The sequence below is a fragment of the Chlorocebus sabaeus genome, chromosome 12 (assembly GCF_047675955.1).
Source record: "Chlorocebus sabaeus isolate Y175 chromosome 12, mChlSab1.0.hap1, whole genome shotgun sequence".
Taxonomy (NCBI): domain Eukaryota; kingdom Metazoa; phylum Chordata; class Mammalia; order Primates; family Cercopithecidae; genus Chlorocebus; species Chlorocebus sabaeus.
Window position 1 is genome coordinate 113,449,453 of NC_132915.1, and position 18,320 is coordinate 113,467,772.

Consider the following 18,320-nt stretch of genomic DNA (forward strand, 5'->3'; position numbering starts at 1 on the left):
GTGTGGCTGCCGCCTCCGTCTGCCGCAGCTCAGCCGAGTGAGGCTTCCTTGGGGGGCAGTGCCCACCCTGGCCTGTGCGGGGTGCGCCGTGTCCCCTGCCCTGTCTCTGAAGGTCCCACTCCCCCAGCCTGCATGTGGGCCTCACAGAGAGAAAGGGGACATACATGGCCAGGCTTCCAGGCATTTATTCAGCTCCTTCCCTGTGCCTCCAGCTGCTTCTTGAGTGAAGCCCACACGATGGGCCGGCCACAGTGGGCTGAGCTTTGGGGACCCAGAAGGTGCAAACACAGGGCAGGGCTGGGGCAGCCTCCTCCTCCCTCCATTCACTCCATGAGGAGCCTTGAGACCCTTCCAGTCCTGTGCTCAGAGGCTGAGTCCGGACGCCCCACGCAGAGCTGGCTGCTGCTCACGCCTGGCTGCCTTTACCCACTCGCCGATGACGGTGGCCTCCAGCTTTCGTGCCTCAACCACAGAAACAGGATCTTCGGGGTGGGAGGCTCTGGGGAGCGGGCACGGAGGGGGCCCATCAGCCCCAGCCCTCGGTGGGCCTGTCCCGCCCAACCCGCGACCACTGCGGGGCCACCTCCCTCCACACCTGAGGTCGAGGTGGTGCGCGCCCCCCTGGATGGTGATGGCAATGACTGATGCACTCAGGTTCCTCCCAATCTGTGGTCAGCAGAAAGAATTCCATCAGGTGAAGGAATAGGGCCACTGCCCAGCCTCCGTGGACCCATTGGACAGGAGACGTGAGAGGGCGGAGTCGAGAATCAGCGTCCGCCAAGCAACCAGAGAGAGAACCAGCCAGAGAGGGAGGTGGGAAGTGACGAGGTGGGGCACAACTGGGTAAGACAGGGGTAGGGTAGGGGCCGGGCGAGGGGCCTGTGATCCCAGCACTCTGGGAGGCTGAGCAGGGAGATCGCTTGAGCCCAAGAGTTCCAGAACAGCCTGGGCAATACGGTGAGACTGTGTCTCTACAAAAAAAGTTTTTTTTTGTTTTTTTTTTTGTTTTTGTTTTTTGAGACGGAGTCTCGCTCTGTCATCCAGGCTGGAGTGCAGTGGCCGGATCTCAGCTCACTGCAAGCTCCACCTCCCAGGTTCAGGTCATTCTCCTGCCTCAGCCTCCCGAGTAGCTGGGACTACAGGCGCCCGCCACCTCGCCCAGCTAGTTTTTTTTTTTTTTTTTTGGTATTTTTTAGTAGAGACGGGGTTTCACCGTGTTAGCCAGGATGGTCTCGATCTCCTGACCTCGTGATCCACCCGTCTCGGCCTCCCAGAGTGCTGGGATTACAGGCTTGAGCCACCGCGCCCAGCCAAAAAACGTTTTTTTAAATTAGCTGGGCATGGTGGTGAGCGCCTGTAGCCTCAGTTACTGGGAGGCTTGAGCCTCAGAGGTTGAGGCTGCGGTGAGCCCTGATCCCACTGCACTCCAGCCTGGGCGACAGAGCAAGACCCTGTCTCCAAAGAAACCAAACAACCTAACGGGGTCACAGGGCCCAGGCCAGGACTCACCCCGCCCCCTGCCCAGGGGTCCAGGTTCCCGTTGGAGAAGATGATGTTGCTGGCGGCTCTGAGATCTGCAAGGGGCAGAGAAAGTGGTGATGTGGCCCCTCGTGGGGGCTGTGAGCCGTGGGCAGGGGGTGGAGAACTCAGGGCAGAGAGCAGGACGCTGCCCCACCCCTGCCCCAGCCTTACCGCCCCCCCAGAAGCTGGTCAGCAGCCAGTCGGGCCGGGGCCACACGCCCCAGGTGTCCAGGCAGTACTGCTGGCGGCGCTCATCCGTGAAGGGCAGGTCAGGGAACATATCGGTCACATTGTTGCTGGCGAAGGTCAGGTTGATCTCGGTGCAGGCCTGCAGGTACCCCAGCCTGAGTCAGGCCAGCCCACGCCTGCCCGTGCCCCAAGTGGTTCCAAGCCACCCACAACCCCACACCTGGTAGTCCCAGGCCCTGGCATCGGGGCCGGTGCCGCAGCCGGTGGGGTCAGCACAGCTGCGGTAGAGCCGGTAGATGTCGTAGCAGTGCTCGGAGCCCGAGGCGTTGTAGACCAGCCCTGGGGAGGAGAGGCGCTGGGACCCAGCAGCCACACACAGACACACTGCGGGCTCCGGCCACCAACCTGTCCCCCCTCGGAAGGGTCCTGCAGGGGGCCTGGGGCTCTGGGATCTGTGTCCCAGTGAGGAAGGCCCTCCAGGCTACCTGCTTGGAGGTCAGTGGGGTCTGTGCTGCCAGCCCTGGGCCTGACTATTGAGGGCCCTCCCGCTCCCCACGGGGCAGGGTGGGGCCTGCTGCCCTCTGTTGCCCTCCGTGCCTGGGGACTCCAGGGTCCCCTTGATCAGCACCCACCAAGCTGGACCTGGCTACAGCCAGTGCTGGGAGAGTCCCCAAGGATGGCCACTGCCTTCCCCAGGGCTTCTGGGAAGGTCGTGCTGTCCAGCCCACCACAGCCCTGGAGCAGGAGGCAGAGCCCCTGGCTGAGCTACGGATCCTCACCCCACCCGGCCCCAGGACCCAAGCCAAGCCTGGGGTCTCCACACTTGCCCATCTGGGGCCGGGGGAAGGGCACCTGCCAGCGCTCGCAGTCCCGTGATCCTCTGGGTCTCACTCAGCAGCCGGTCACAGCCCACCTGGGGTGCGGGGGCAGCAGCAACTCAGCGGGGTCCCCTCCACCAGCTCCGCCTCCCTGGCTCCCAGGATGAGGGTCAGGCCGCTGGCCACCAGCCTCGGGACGCTCCAGCCGGCCTCTCCCTGTGCCCCGGGAGAAGGCACCTCACCTTGACAGGGTTGGCAGGGAGGGGACCCAGGAAGTCGGTGGGGTAGGGGTAGTCCATCATGGCCAGCACGGTGAAGGCATTCCGGGCGAACATGAAGAGCTGGGTCAGGTCCTTCTCGTCTGACAGTGGCTGGCAGGTGCCAAACTCCCAGCGGACCGTGTCGTAGGCTGCATGGAAGGGGCGGAGACTCAAGCCTTGGACATAGCAGGTGCTGGGGCGGGTCAGGCAGTTGGGGGCAGTGGGGGGGCCTCACCTCCCTGTAGGAACAAGTCCTTGATCTGTCGGAAGGCTTCCCGCACACCCTGGGTGCATTTGGGACTCTGGCCCTCAAAGTCCTGGGGGAAAGAGACCATGCTCACTGCAGCCGCTGTCCCTTAGGGGGCCTGGAGGACCCCAAGCCTCACTCACCGCCGTGACATCCCGGAAGAACTGGTTGGAGTCGCCGAGGCCTGCCACAGCTAGAACGGGCGCGCTGGCTGCCAGTGCCCCTGCCACCAGGTGGGGGTACTTCATCCTCAGGTAGGCGCTGAGCATCCCCCCATAACTAAGCGAGGGATACAAGGTTAGGGCTGCTGCCCCCAACACCCCATTTCAATCTCTTTCCCTCCTCAGGGGCCCACAGGTCCCACAAGGAGGACGACACTTCTGAGACCCACAAATTCTGACCCTGGGTCTGGTGCGGGTGCAGCCCTCACTGGGAAAGGCCACTAGTGTGGCCAGCACATCCCAGCTAAGCAGGTGGCTGGGAGGACAGGCTGGGAGGGCTTCCTGGAGGAGGCAACACTAAGCCTGGAACCCCTGCCTGAGGCCTTAGAAAAAGGCAGCGGTGGGAGTCAGAGGGGAGAGGCCGGGCCAGCGCGCAGCCACCTCTGCAAACAGTGGGGCTTGGGCTGGGGTCGTTGGGTCGGGGCAGGGGAGGGAGGGTGTGCGGAGACCGGGGGAGGCGCCCACCTTCCACCGAAGGCGATGGCGGGGGCGTCCTGGGCCCCGAGGTCGCGCCGTAGCGCGCGGAGCAGCTCTGCGAAGTCGGCCAGGGCCTGCTCCACCGTCAGCAGCTCCGTGTGCCCGCGCTGCGTGGACCGCTCACCGAACGGCAGCGACTTCCCGTAGTAGCGCTGGGGGGAACATGCCATGGAGCCCTCCCCGCGACCCCGCCCGGCACCCGCGTGCTCCGCGACCCCGCCTGCGACCCCGCCCGGCACCCACGTGCTCCGCGAAGACCAGTAGAGCCCCCTGCTCGGCCGCGAGCTCCACGATGAAGCCCGAGTTGTTGGCGAAGGCCCACACGTCGCCCTCGTTCCCGGTGTAGAAGAAGATGGGCCCCTCGCCCCGGATCCAGAACCTGTCTGTGGGGAGGGCGGGTGAGGCGGGGGTGCTGGGGGGCGGCCGGCCGGGGCCGGGGCCGGGGTCTCACCTGACACCAGGAAGCGCTGGGGGAAGGTCTGGTTGCCGAAGCGCTCGAAGTTGAAGTGGTCCAGACGCTGCTGGAAGAAGCGCTCCTGGAAGCCGGGGTCCGGGGCGCTGCGGGCTGTGGCGGGGCGCGGACCTCAGAGGCGGCGCCGGGCCGGGGATGGGGATGGGGACGGGGAATGGGCTGGGGGCGCCGCCACTCACCCCCCGTCTGGAGGCCGCGCAGCCCGAGCGCCAGCAGGAGGACCGGGGCCCAAGCAGCGGAGCCCATGTCGCCTTCCGCGGGCGCCCGTCACGTGGGCGGGGTCACGGGGCCGCCGGGGCGCGCTCCTCCCTCCAGGCCCCACGTGTTCCCGGCGCCCGCTGTCCCCATGGAGACCGTCGCCGTGGGGCGCCTGTGCAGTCGCTGCTTCAGGACTGTGCCCCCCAACACCCCGCGCCCCATGGCCGCTGCCCAGGGGTCCCTCCCGGGCACGGCGCGGGGAAGCCGAGGGCCCCTGGGGGTCCGGGTCCCTGGGCCATCTCCACGGCCTCCCGCCCCACTGGCTCGTCCTCCAACCGCGGCCCCATCCGGAGCTGCGCTAGGGCGAGTTCCTGCTGTGCCGGCCAAGCCTCCCCAGCACTTGCCCCTGGCAGGTGTCCCACTCTAAGGCAGGGCCAGGAAAGCGGGGACCGTTCTGCTGCCCCTAAGGGCGGGAGGGAAAGGGTCCTAAACAGAGTGATGGCGCCCGAAGAAAGCGACCCAGGGTTTGTCTAAGCGACAACAGGGGCTGGGCAGGTGGGGGGCGGGGCCTCGCAGGGGGCAGAAGTGTGGGGTGCCCCTGGAGGGTCTGGGCAGGACCCGGATGTGGCCGTGTAGCTCCCAAGAGCTGGGATCGCCACCTGCCCTTCCGACTGGCACCCAGTTTGCCCACACAGCCCTGCAGGGACAAGGGGGGACCAGAGACCTCTGCTGGGAGCTGGGGCCTCCTCCCTGGGGAGCGCCCAAAGGATGGAAGAAGTCACATTTCCCCAGAATCCAGTCCAGGGCGTGGGTGAGGAGGCCATAGTGGTGAGTGCCAGACCAGCCACGTGGAGTCCTGCTGGGGATGTACATGGGCCACTAGCCAGGCCCAGAACAGGTGCAGAAGCAGCAGGGACTCAGCTACAGACAGAAAGAGAGTTACTCTGTCCCTCTCCCAAGACTGCCCTTGGCCAGCATGACCCTGCCATGCCCATCCTGTGTGTGGCTGAGTGGGGAAGACCAGCCACTTCCACAGCCCCTCACGCCACGGCCCCCCCGCCTGACGCCGACGCACTCCCATGGTGGGTGACTGGTGGCTGGGGCCCTCAGCATGGTGGCAGTGATCATCATGTCACACTGCAACACGAGGTCATCCAGGGCCACACACCATCCCCACCACGGTCTCACATCTGGGCCCTGTCCCATCCCTATACAGTTCCGGGGCTGCCTGCCGGGACCCCCACAGGACGGGGTGAGGAGAAGCTGCAGCCCTCCTTGGATGTGGAAGTGCTCCATGGTGTCCGCCACCCCACACCTTTGCTCCTCTGGCTCCCTCGGGCGCCTTAAGTGGTCAGAGCTCCACCAGCAACCCTCACCCAGGATCGCAGCTCTGGAGACGCCAGCTAGGCCGAGAGTGGCCAGCCAGCTCTCCAAGCACACCAGGGCCTGGAGACGCCGCAGGTTTGGCTGGGCCCACAGAGGGGCCAGAGCCTCAGGGAGGGTTCCAGGGGCAGGGTTTCCAAGGAAGCCACTTCCCCTCTTGTCCATGGCCCAGGCCTTGATGCCCCTTCTGGGCAGCAGCCAGGGCGTCCCAAGCCAGGAAGAGTGGGCATGGGGCTAGCCAGCATGGCTCTGCCGGGGGTGAGGGTGGCCACAGCCCCCTGCCCACATCCCTGTGCTCACAGAAACGTGTGCTGTATGGAAGCGAGGTTTGAGGGATCTAGGCCTGTGCTGTTAATCTGTAACCTTAGCCCCATCCCTGTGCTTACAGAAACATGTGCTGTATTGTCTCAAGGTTTAGGGGATTTAGGGCTGTGCAGGATGTGCTTTGTTAAAAATGTGTTTGCAGGCAGTATGCTTGGTAAAAGTCATCGCCATTCTCCATTCTCGATTAATCAGGGACACAATGCACTGCAGAAAGCCGCAGGGACCTCTGCCCAAGAAAGCCTGGGTATTGTCCAGGTCTCCCCCCACTGAGACAGCCTGAGATAGGGCCTCATGGGAAGGGAAGACCTGACCATCCCCCAGCCGGACACCAGTAAAGGGTCTGTGATTAGGAGGATGAGTAAAAGAGGAAGGCCTCTCTGGTTGAGATAAGAGGAAGGCCTCTGTCTCCTGCATGCCCCTGGGAACGGAATGTCTCAGTGTAAAACCCGATTGTACATTCATTCTATTCTGAGACAGAAGAGAACTGCCCTGTGACTGGAGGCGAGATATGCTGGCGGCAATGCTGCTGTTACTCGTTGCTACACTGAGATGTTTGGGTGCAGAGAAGCATAAATCTGGCCTACGTGCACATCCAGGCACAGGACCTTCCCTTGAACTTATTTGTGACACAGATTTCTTTGCTCACACGTTTTCTTGCTGACCTTCTCCCCACTATCACCCTGCTCTCCTGCCGCATTCCTCGTGCTGAGATGGTGAAAACAGTAATTAACAAATACTGAGGGAACTCAGAGGCTAGTGCTGGTGGAGGCCCTCTGTATGCTGAGTACCAGTCTCCTGGGCCCACTGTTGTTCCTCTATACTTTGTCTCTGTGTCTTATTTATTTTCTCAGTCTCTCGTCCCACCTGACGAGAAATACCCACAGGTGTAGAGGGGCTGGCCGCCCCTTCACTGGCACAGCAACCTGACATGTTAAGGGGTACAGCTTCTGCAGGAGGCCCCCAAGGTCCGTTATCACCAGGGCCCTCGTCAGCCTGTGCAGGATACAGTAGGTCACCCAAGGGGCAAGTGGGCCTAGGCTGGCCATGCCTCTGCAGACACCCCCAGTCTCTCTCTGCCCATCCCCGGAGCGGGACAGACGGGCAGGTTGGCTGCAGAGCCACCAGCTGAGGGGGTGAGAGGTCCCTGGGCAGGGAATCCTGGGAGCCAGGCCAGCAAGGGTGAGGGGCTGCTGAGCCCAAACCCTCCTCTCAAGGTCCATCTGCTCTCTCTAGACCATCTAGGCAGCTCCTCCACACCCCGATTCCTGCTGGGACACCCAGTCCCACCCTCTAAGGCTCGAAGACTGGGGACCACGCCCGGCCAGACATCACGTCTGGGCTGCCCCTCAGACTGAAAAGCTGACAGCAGGCCGCTGGCAGGTGGCTCTGGTGTGTGTGGCCGTGACCTACCGCATCTGCACTTAGAGCCGTGCTGGTCTGTGTGCTGAATGATACATACTATAAAATTGACCACTTAACCACTTTCATGTGTTAAGTTTGGTGGCATTAGGTACATTCCTGCATTCACAATACTGTGCACCGTCATCACTATTTTCCAGACGACCTCATCACCCCCAACAGCAACCGTAGCCACTAAACAATAGACCCCAGGCCCTGGCACTCACCATTCTACCATTTGTCTCTGTGGCTCTGCTGACTCCAGGTACGTCATATCAGTGGAATCCTACAGTATTTTGTCCTCTGTTGCCCAGGCTGGAGTGCAGTGACAGGATCTCGGCTCACTGCAACCGCCGCCTCCCAGGTTCAGGTGATTCTCCTGTCTCAGCCTCCGGAGTAGCTGGGATTACAGGAGCCCACCACCACGCCCGGCTAAATTTAGTATTTTTAGTAGAGACGGGTTTTCATCATGTTGGCCAGGCTGGTCTTGAACTCCTGACCTCAGGTGATCCGCCCGCCTTGACCTCCCAAAGTGCTGGGATTACAGGCGTGAGCCACCGCGCCCGGCCTGTTTTAGCCATTGTGAATACCGATGCGACGAACATGGGTGTGCAAATATCTGCTTTTGTTTGTTTGTTTTTTGAAACAGTCTCTGTCACCCAGGCTGGAGTGCAATGGCGCGATCTCAGCTCACTGCAAGCTCTACCTCCCAGGTTCAAGCATTTCTCCTGCCTCAGCCTCCCAAGTGGCTGGGATTACAGGCGCACATTCACATGCCTGGCTAATTTTTGTATTTTCAGTAGAGACGGGTTTCACCGTGTTAGCCAGGATGGTCTCCATCTCCTGACCTCGTGATCCGCCTGCTCGGCCTCCCAAAGTGCTGGGATTACAGGCGTTAGCCGCTGCGCCCAGCCTGTGGTTTTGATTTGCATCTCCCTAACGATTAGTGATGCTGAACATTTTTCCTGTGTTGATTGGCCATTTGTATGTCTTCTTTGGGAAAATGCCTATCAAATCCTTCACCCATTTTTGAATTGGGTTGTTTTTTGTTGAGTTTTATGATTTTTAAAAATCATCTGGATCGGCCGGGCGCAGCGGCTCACACCTGTAATCCCAGCACGTTGGGAGGCCGAGGTGGGCGGATCATGAGGTCAGGAGACCGAGACCATCCTGGCCAACACGGTGAAACCCTGTCTCTACTAAAAATACAAAAAAATAAATAAAAAAATAAAAATAGCCTGGCGTAGTGGCAGGCGCCTGTAGTCCCAGTTACTACGGAGGCTGAGGCAGGAGAATGGTGTGAACCCAGGAGGCGGAGCTTGCAGTAAGCCGAGATCACACCACTGCACTCCAGCCTGGGCAACAAAGCAAGACTCCATCTCAAAAAAAAAAAAAACCGTCTGGATCTCAGCCGAGCACAGGGGCTCATGCCTGTAATCCCAGCACTTTGGGAGGCCGAAGCGGGCAGATCACAAGGTCAAGAGATCGAGACCATTCAGGCCAACATAGTAAAACCTTGTGTCTACTAAAGATACACAAATTAGCTGGGCATGGTGGCAGGTGTCTGTAATCTCAAGTACTCAGGAGGCTGAGGCAGGAGAATTGCTTGAACCTGAGAAGCAGAGGTTGCAGTGACCCGAGACTGTGCCATTGCACTCCCGCCTGAGCGACACAGCGAGACTCTGTCTCAAAAAAAAAAAAAAAAAAAAAAAAAAATGGCTGGGGGCGGTGGCTCACGCCTGTAATCCCAGCACTTTGGGAGGCCAAGGCAGGTGGATCATGAGGTCAGGATATCGAGACCATCCTGGCTAACACAGTGAAACCCCATGTCTACTAAAGATACAAAAAATTAGCCGGGCGTGGTGGTGGGCGCCTGTAGTCCCAGCTACTCGGGAGGCTGAGGCAGGAGAATGGCGTGAACCCGGGAGGCGGAGCTTGCAGTGAGCGGAGATCGCGCCACTGCACTCCAACATGGGCGACAGAGTGAGACTCTGTCTCAAAAAAAAAAAAAAAAAAAAATCTAGATCTCAATCCCTTGTCATATATGTGATTTGCAAATCTTCCTTTCTGTGGGTTGCTTTTTTATTCAGTTGATACTGTCTTTGAAGTGTAAAAATTATTATTTTTTGAAACAGAGTCTCACTCTGTCGCCCAGGCTGGAGTGCACTGATGCAGTCTCGGCTCACAGCAACCTCCCTATCTCAGGTTCAAGCAGTTCTCTGCCTCAGCCTCCAGAGTAGCTGGGATTACAGGTGCCCACCACCATGCCCGACTAATTTTTGGATTTTTAGTAGAGATGGGGTTTCATCATCTTGGCCAGGTTGGTGTTGAACTCCTGGTCCGCCTGCCTCAGCCTCCCAAAGTGCTAGAATTACAGACGTCAGTCACCATGCCCAGCTGATGTGCAGAAATTATTTTGATGACATCCAGTTTGTCTGTCTCTTGTTGCTTGTGCTTTTAGTGTCATATCTAAGAGTCTGTTGCCAAATTAAAAGTTGTGAAGGTTTACCCTCTATTTTTTTTTCTAAGAGTTTTATAGTTTTAATTTTCTTTGTTGTTTTGGGGTTTTTTGTTGAGACAGAGTCCCACTCTGTCACCCCGGCTGGAGTGCAGTAGCACCATCTCGGCTCACTGCAACCTCTGCCTCACAGGTTCAAGTGATTCTCCTGCCTCAGCCTCCCAAGTAGCTGGGATTACAGGCATGCACCACCACACCCGGCTAATTTTTGTATTTGTAGTAGAGTCGGGATTTTACCATGTTGGCCAGGCTGGTCTCTGTGGACGACAAGCCAGCCAGGTGCTGAGGCAAGAGACTGAGGGCACAAGCTGTTCCAGTATGATAAAGAAAATATATAGAATAAGAATAGTTATGGCCATGTGCAGTGACTCACGCCTGTAATCCCAGCACTTTGGGAGGCCAAGGTGGGCGATCACGAGGTCAGGAGATCGAGACCATCCTGGCTAACACGGTGAAACCCTGTCTCTACTGAAAATACAAAAAATTAGCCCGGCGTGGTGGCGGGTGCCTGTAGTCCCAGCTACTCGGGAAGCTGAGGCAGGAGAATGGCGTGAACCCGGGAGGCGGAGGTTGCAGTGAGCTGAGATGGCGCCACTGCACTCCAGCCTGGGCAACAGAGCGAGACTCCGTCTCAAAAAAAAAAAAAAAAAATTATACTAGAAAGAGATTATAGATATGATGATATATGAATATTATTAATCATCAGTTTGTAGCATTACTCTTTATTCCAATATTATAATAATCTCTGTTCTACAATTATAACCCAGGAAAAACCAGGCCATACAGAGATAGGAGCTGAAGGGCACGGTGAGAAGTGACCAGAAGGCAAGTGTGAGCCTGTGCCACGCCCGGACAGGGCCACTAGAGGACTCCTTGGTCCAGCGGTAGCGCCAGCGCCTGGGAAGGCGCCCCTTACCTAGCAGACCCAGAAAGGGAGTCTCCCTTTCCCCAAAGGAGTTAGAGAAGACCCTGCTCCACCACCTCTTGTGGAAGGCCTGACATCACTCAAGCCCGCGCACAGCCATCCGGAGGCCTAACCGCCTCCCCGCGATGCTGTGCTTCCGCGGTCACGCTCCTGGTCCGCTTGCATGTTCCGCCCTGTACACCTGGCTCCGCCTTCTAGACAGCGGTGGCAGAATTAGTGAAAGTATTAAAGCCGCTGATCTCTCCAAGAAATGCATATAGGAAATAATGACCTAAGCTGTCCCCTCTCTCTCTCCACCTCGGCTACCAAATAGGGAAGGGCCTCCTGTCTGGCGGACACGTGACTCGCGTCACCTTACCTATCATTGGAGATGGCTCACACTCCTTACCCTGCCCCCTTGCCTTGTATCCAATAAATATCAGCGCAGCCAGGAATTAGGGGCCACTATTGGTCTCCATGCCTTGGTGGTAGTGGTCCCCTGGGCCCAGCTGTCTTTTCTTCCATCTCTTTGTCCTCTGTTTTTATTTTTTTTTTTTTTTGAGACGGAGTCTCGCTCTGTGGCCCAGGCTGGAGTGCAGTGGCCGGATCTCTGGCTCACTGCAAGCTCCGCCTCCCGGGTTCACGCCATTCTCCTGCCTCAGCCTCCCGAGTAGCTGGGACTACAGGTGCCCCACCACCTCGCCCGGCTAATTTTTTGTATTTTTTAGTAGAGATGGGGTTTCACCGTGTTAGCCAGGATGGTCTCGATCTCCTGACCTCGTGATCCGCCCGCCTCGGCCTCCCAAAGTGCTGGGATTACAGACTTGAGCCACCGCGCCCGGCCCTGTGTCTTTATTTCTATGATCTCTGGTCTCCGCACATGAAGAGAAAAACCCACAGGCCCAGTAGGGCTGGACCCTATAGTCTCGAACTCCTGACCTCGTGATCCGCTCGCATTAGCCTCCCAAAGTGCTGGGATTACAGAGGTGAGCCACCGTGTCCAGCCCAACTTTGTTCTTTTTCAAGATTGTTTTGGATGGCTTAGGGAAGTATTAACATCTTAACAATGTTGTCTTTCGACCCATGAACCAGGGGTCCTTTGCACTTATTTAGGTTTTCTTTAATTTCTTTCAGCAATGTTTTGTAGTTTTCAGTGTACAGGTATTTCACCTCCCTGGTTAAATTTATTCCTTGGCATTTTACTCTTTTAGATGTTGTTGTAAATAGAATCGTTTTCTTCATTTCCTTTTTGGACTGTTCGTTGCAGGTGCACAGAAACGCAAGTGATTTTGTTGATACTATGTCCTGCAACTTTCTGAATTTCTTTACTAACTCTAGCAGCTTTCTTGTGTATTCTTTGGGATTTTCTATATGTAGGATCATGTTATCTGTGAATAGAGATAGTTCTACTTCATCCTTTCCATTTGAATGCCTCATTTATTTTTCTCATGTAATTGCCCCTGGAGCCGAGATCACGCCACTACACTCCAGCCTGGGCAACAGAGCGAGACTCCGTCTCAAAAAAAAAAAAAAAAAAAAAAACCCCAAAAATTAGCTAGTGTGGTGGCAGGCGCCTGTAGTCCCAGCTACTTGGGAGCCTGAGGCAGGAGAATTGCTTGAACCCAGGAGGTAGAGGTTGCAGGAGCGGAGATTGCACCACTGCACTCCAGCCTGGGCAACAGAGCAAGACTCCGTCTCAAAAAAAACAAAAACCAAAAAACAAAAGGCCGGGTGTGGTGGCTCATGCCTGTAATCCCAGCACTTTGGGAGGCCAAGGAGGGCAGATCATTAGGTCGGGAGATTGAGACCATCCTGGCTAACACGGTGAAACCCCATCTCTACTGAAAATACAAAAACATTAGCCGGGCGTGGTGGCGGCACCTGTGGTCCCAGCTACTCGGGAGGCTGAGGCAGGAGAATGGCGTGAACTCGGGAGGCAGATCTTGCAGTGAGCCAAGATTGCACCACTGCACTCCAGTCTGGGCGGCAGAGCGAGACTCCGTCTCAAAATAAATAAATAAATAAATAAATAAATAAATAAATAAAATTTAAAAAACACACAAGCAGCTGGCTAGGTCACAGAGCGGTCAAGGAACCCTACGTTTCTGTCAGGACAAGAGAAAAGGTAAGTGGAACTGGGGGACCCTACTGTGTTTTTTGGTGTCAGATGGGTAATGTGCTGACTTTGTAAGAAGGTTTGAGGAAAGCACATCTCACATGAGTGTGAAACCAAATTATCACACTGATGAACTACAAAAGAATCGGTGTTTACAGCTATTAATTTCCATCTGAGCACAACCTTGCTCCATCCCATACATTCTAGTAGTTTCTGCTCCCGTTTTCATTCATCTCTAAGTATTTTCTACCTTCCCTTGTAAGTTCTTCTTTGACCCACTGGTTAAGAGTATACTGTTTAATTGCCACATATTTGCAAATTTTCCAGCTTTTCCTGTTACTCGTTTCTTTCTTTCTTCCCTTTTTTTTTTTTTTTTTTTTGAGATGGACTCTTGCTCCGTTGCCCAGGCTGGAGTGCAGTGGTGCAATCTCAGCTCACTGCAACATCTGCCTCCCGGACTGAGGTGATTCTCCTGCCTCAGCCTCCCGAGTAGCTGGCATTATAGGCACGCACCACCATGCCTGGCTAATTTTTGTATTTTCAGTAGAAATGAGGTTTCACTATGTTGGCCAGGCTGGTCTCGAACTCATGACCTCAGGTGATCCGCCTGCCTCAGCCTTCCAAAGTGCTGGGGTTTACAGGCGTGAGTCACCACACCTGGCCTCCTGTTACTCATTTCTTTTTTTTTTTTTTTTTTGAGACGGAGCCTCGCTCTGTCGCCCAGGCTGGACTGCAGTGGCCGGATCTCAGCTCACTGCAAGCTCTGCCTCCCGGGTTTACATCATTCTCCTGCCTCAGCCTCCCGAGTAGCTGGGACTACAGGCGCCCACCACCTCGCCCGGCTAGTTTTTTGTATTTTTTAGTAGAGACGGGGTTTCATCATGTTAGCCAGCATGGTCTCGATCTCCTGACCTTGAGATCCGCCCGTCTCGGCCTCCCAAAGTGCTGGGATTACAGGCTTGAGCCACCGCGCCCGGCCCTGTTACTCATTTCTAATGTCATTCCATTGTGACTGAAAAACATACTTTGATGGATGGGAACACTAACTCACGCCTACAATCCCAGTGCTTTGAGAGCCCCAGGTGGGAGGCTCATTTGAGAACAGGAGTTCAGGAGCCACCTGGGCAACATAGTGAGATCCCATCTCTACAAATTAAAATTAGCCAGGTGTGGTGGTGTGCACCTGTAATCCTAGCTACTTGGGAGGCTGAGATGGGAGGATCACTTGAGCCCAGGAGTTCAAGGCTGTAGCTTGAGCTATGGATCATGCCACTGCACTCCAGCCTGGGAGGCAGACACACACACACACACATACGTGGGTGTGTGTGTGTATATACATATTGTATTATTTCAACCTTTGAGGCTAGGCATGGTAGCTCATGCCTGCAATCCCAGCACTTTGGGAGGCTGAGGTGGGCAGATCACCTGAGGTCAGGACCAGCCTAACCAGCATGGCGAAACCCTTCTCTACTAAAAATACAAAAATTAGGCCAGGTGCAGTGGCTCACCTTGTAATCCCAGCACTTTGGGAGGCTGAGGCAGGCGGATCATGAGGTCAGGAGTTCGAGACCAGCCTGGCCAACACAGTGAAACCCCAACTCTACTAAAAATACAAAAATTAGCTGGGTATGGTGGGAGGCGCCTGTAATCCTAGCTACTTGGGAGGCTGAGGAAGGAGAATAGCTTGAACCCAGGAGGCAGAGGTTGCAGTGAGCTGAGATCGCGCCACTGCACTCTAGCCAGGGCAACAAAGCAAGGAAAAAAAAAAGAAAAAAAAAAAAGAAAATGTATTAAAATTTCTTTTAATATATTTTAATTTATATTTAATATGTGGCCTAACACATGGTCTGTCCTGGAGAATGTTCCATGTGCTTAAAAAAATGTGTATTCTCTGTTGTTGGGTGGAGTGTTCCATGTCTGTCCTGTCTAGTTAAGATTTTAGCACTGTCCAAACCCTCTATTTCCTTGTTGATCTGCCACCTAGGTAAGTTTTCCATTATTAAAATAGGTTGAGTGACTTCTACAACTATTATTGTAGAACTTATTTCTGTCTTCAATTCTGCCAATGTTTGCTTCATATATTTTGGGGAGCTGTTCTTGGTACATACATCTTTATAATTGCTATAATTTGTTCATGAATTGACTCTTTTATTACTATGTAGTGTCCTTATATCATGTAATAATTTTTTGTTTTATTTTGAAATGAGGTCTTGTTCTGTTGCCCAGCCTGGAGTGCAGTGGTGCATAGTTCATGACTGCCTCAAACTCCTTGACTCCCACAATCCTCCTGCCTCAGCTGCCTGAGTAGCTAGGACTACAGGTCCTAATTTATTTTATTTTTTGTAGAGATGGGATCTCACTATTTTCACAAGGCTGTTTTTGAACTTCCTGCCTCACTTGATCCTCCCACCTCAGCTTCCCCAAGTTCTGAGATTACAGGCATGAGCCACTGTGCCCAGTCCATCCTTTTACTTTCAATCTATTTAAATCTACTCAACAGCATCTGGAATTTGGCCATTCTCCTTCCTGAACCATATCTTCAATGAGATGTTTTCCTGGTTGTCTGGCTGCCCCTGCCCTCCCCGCTGACCCCAATCTTCTCAGCCTGGTGGCACCCAGACTAGGCCTGGCCCCTTCTTCCAACCTTTTCAGACGACACAAACCATGGCACCCAGACTAGGCCTGGCCCCTTCTTCCAACCTTTTCAGACGACACAAACCACCTGTACCTAGGGACTCCTAAAACCTGTCTCCCCTGGCAGACTCTGATCCTGGCACCACCCGCCCACCAAGGTCTCCATGGTGCCTCCCAGGCATCTCACAGTGGGCAGATCCAAAACGGAGCTCCTCAGTGTCCCCAAGCCAGAGCCTGTGCAGCCTTTGCTGGACCCTCCACCCGGAGACCCGCCCTCCTTCTCCCAAGGCCACTCCTGTGGAGCCCTCCTCCCCTGACTCAGCTTTTCCCATGGCCAGGCAGCTCTCCTGGCCTCCTGCCCTCCACTGTGTCTCCCGCCAGCAGCCAGAGCAGTTTCGCAGTAAACATCTCAGACATCCAGTCCACGCCAAAATCTTCCCGCACACATCAACTGAACACTCCATGCTGCCTCTGTAGCAGGACAAGCCGCAGACAAAACCCCTGACACTGGGTTAAAGGAGGAAGTGGCTTTATTTGGCCAGGAGCTTCGGCAGACTTGCGTCTTAAGTACCGAGCTCCCTGAAAAAGAAATTCCTGGCCCTTTTAAGGGCTTCCGACTCTAAGGGGTCCACGTGAAAGGGTCGTGATAGCTCGAGCAAGCACGGGAAATGTGACTAGGGGCTATGCATCAGCTAACAGAACAGGAAGTTTTACAATGCTTCTTCATACAATGTCTGGAATTTACAGATAACACAAGTAGTTCAGGTCAGGAGCTGATGTTATTATTATTTTAACCACCAGGGACAGGTGGTAGTGCCAAGGTCATCTGGCTATTTATCTTCTGTTTCTTTCCAACTTTTTGCTTTCTCCCTTTTCTGTCTTATAAACCAGGCAAGGTGGGGAGAGGAGGGCAGCAGAAATGGTGGTCTCCTTCCTTACCTCCAGGACCTGCAGGACCACAGCTGGACTGACCCAACCCTCACTCCATCTCCCAGCCCTAGGAATTTCACCGTCCCAAATATGCCAAGGTCCTCCTTGCCTCAAGCAGTTTCACTCAAGCTCAAGTGAGCCTCTCCCCACCCTGCCCTGCCAGCAGCTTCTCAGCCCTCAGATCTCGCCTTCAGTGTCACGGCGCCCCCTTTGCCCTCAGGACTAGCCACTGTTCTTCCCAGGGCCCTGCTCTTTTCCACCCAGGACGTACACATGTGCCACGTGCCTCTGCCCGTCTGTGGCTGGCTTCTCACCAGCCTCTCCTACAAATCTGTTTTATTCATCTCTGCACACTCAGAACTAAAACGGGAACTGGCCACGGTAGGCGTTCAAGGAGAATGAAACAAAGAATATGCCTATTTCTTCCCAGCCAAGGATAGTTCGCGCCCCCAGAGACAGACACAAAAGGGACTCAGGCAGGCATGCTCTGAGGTGAGGGTCTCAGCTGAATCTCAGTGACTCTCCGACTGAGAGTCTATAACGCCCTTCAGCCAAAGACCACTGCAAACACGCCTGTAGTTAAACAACTTGGGTCTTTTACTCTGTGCACTGTGTACAAACACACCAGGCTGAGACAGTGAGGTGTCAGCAACAGGGTGTTCCGAGGAAACTATTACAGGATTTCACCTGTAGTTGGGTGATCTGGGGGATGATCTAAGGAAGGAGGATTTGCTTCTAGATTAGACGCACGCTGGAGCCCAGGAGGTCAAGGCCGCAGTGGGCCGTGATCGCCACTGCACTCCAGCCTAGGCGACAGAGGGAGACCTTGCCTCAAAAATATAAAAATAAAAGATTAGACGCTGTGGGAAGGCAAGAGGGTAATTCTCAGCTTATGTTCGCTGCACGTGACAGGGTGAGCTGTGCGTTCCTTGCTTAGAATCAAGAAAAGGTCTTGGTTCATCTCACTTTATCGTGGCGTCTGCGTGGCGCTTCATGCCACACAGAACATGGGCTGGCTACGAGGGTCACACCACGCCACAGTAACGCGTCAGGGGCCGCTTGCTTTCTTAGGAGTACCAGGTCCAGAGGTTTCCGCTCCAAGAGGGACCGGGGCCTGGGCCAGGACCTTGCAGAAAAGCAAACGAAGCCCAGACAACCTGCTGGGGCTCCAATCCCTCTTCCCGCCACCACCGCCCCGCACAATTCGGGCCGCTGAGACTGGTGCAGACGTGCCGACCACGGATGCCCCGGCCCGGAAAGCACATTAGCACATTTGCCCCTTTTTGCAGGGAAGGGGTGGAGAGGGCAGCGTCGGGGGAGTCGAGTCCGCCCGCCCAGGCCCCGCTGGGAGCCGCAGGCTGGGAGGACGGCGGGTACAGCTGCCCCTGGCCTCGGTCAGTCCGGCGCGGCCCTCACCCTGCAGCACAAGCGCCGCCGGCAGCTCTTGCTGTTGCCGTAGCTCTCCCCAAAGCTCTGCGTCACCGAAATGAAGTTCTGATGAGGCAGCGGCGGCGAATGCGTGGAAGGAGGCCTCGAGGAACCACCAGCGGCATCAGGAGACCCGGTCCTGAAAAAGACCTAGAGCTCCGTCTCTCCGAGACTCGCGGGCAGCCATTGCGGCGCACAGAGCCGTCCGGGTGTGCGCAGCGCGCACGCGCACGCGCACGCAATGCGCCTCACCCCCCCCCGCAGCCTACTGCGCCTGCGCCG

The 18,320-nt window shown here is 55.8% G+C and overlaps 1 protein-coding gene and 1 non-coding gene across 3 annotated transcripts; both read right to left on the minus strand.

The window, feature by feature from the left end:
- Nucleotides 1-169: 169 nt before the first annotated feature.
- Nucleotides 170-4,512, minus strand: DPP7 (dipeptidyl peptidase 7). Of its 2 annotated transcripts, none has more exons than XM_008005522.3 (13): nucleotides 4,385-4,512; nucleotides 4,185-4,298; nucleotides 3,977-4,116; nucleotides 3,722-3,885; nucleotides 3,179-3,314; nucleotides 3,024-3,105; nucleotides 2,771-2,937; nucleotides 2,563-2,623; nucleotides 1,931-2,049; nucleotides 1,693-1,849; nucleotides 1,510-1,574; nucleotides 596-666; nucleotides 170-499 (listed from the first exon to the last, which is right to left on the minus strand). In XM_008005522.3, the coding sequence occupies exons 1-13, from the start codon at nucleotides 4,449-4,451 to the stop codon at nucleotides 364-366; spliced, it is 1,479 nt and encodes a 492-aa protein (XP_008003713.2). In that variant the 5' UTR covers nucleotides 4,452-4,512; the 3' UTR covers nucleotides 170-363. The 2 variants fall into 2 exon arrangements, with proteins under 2 accessions (XP_008003713.2, XP_008003715.2); XM_008005524.3 differs by having other exon boundaries at nucleotides 3,977-4,112; nucleotides 4,385-4,477.
- Nucleotides 4,513-13,091: 8,579 nt separating this feature from the next.
- On the minus strand, nucleotides 13,092-13,192 carry LOC119620214 (small nucleolar RNA U13). The gene has a single exon (XR_005236690.1). It is a non-coding gene; the product is annotated as a small nucleolar RNA U13 (small nucleolar RNA).
- Between the last annotated feature and the right edge of the window lie 5,128 nt (nucleotides 13,193-18,320).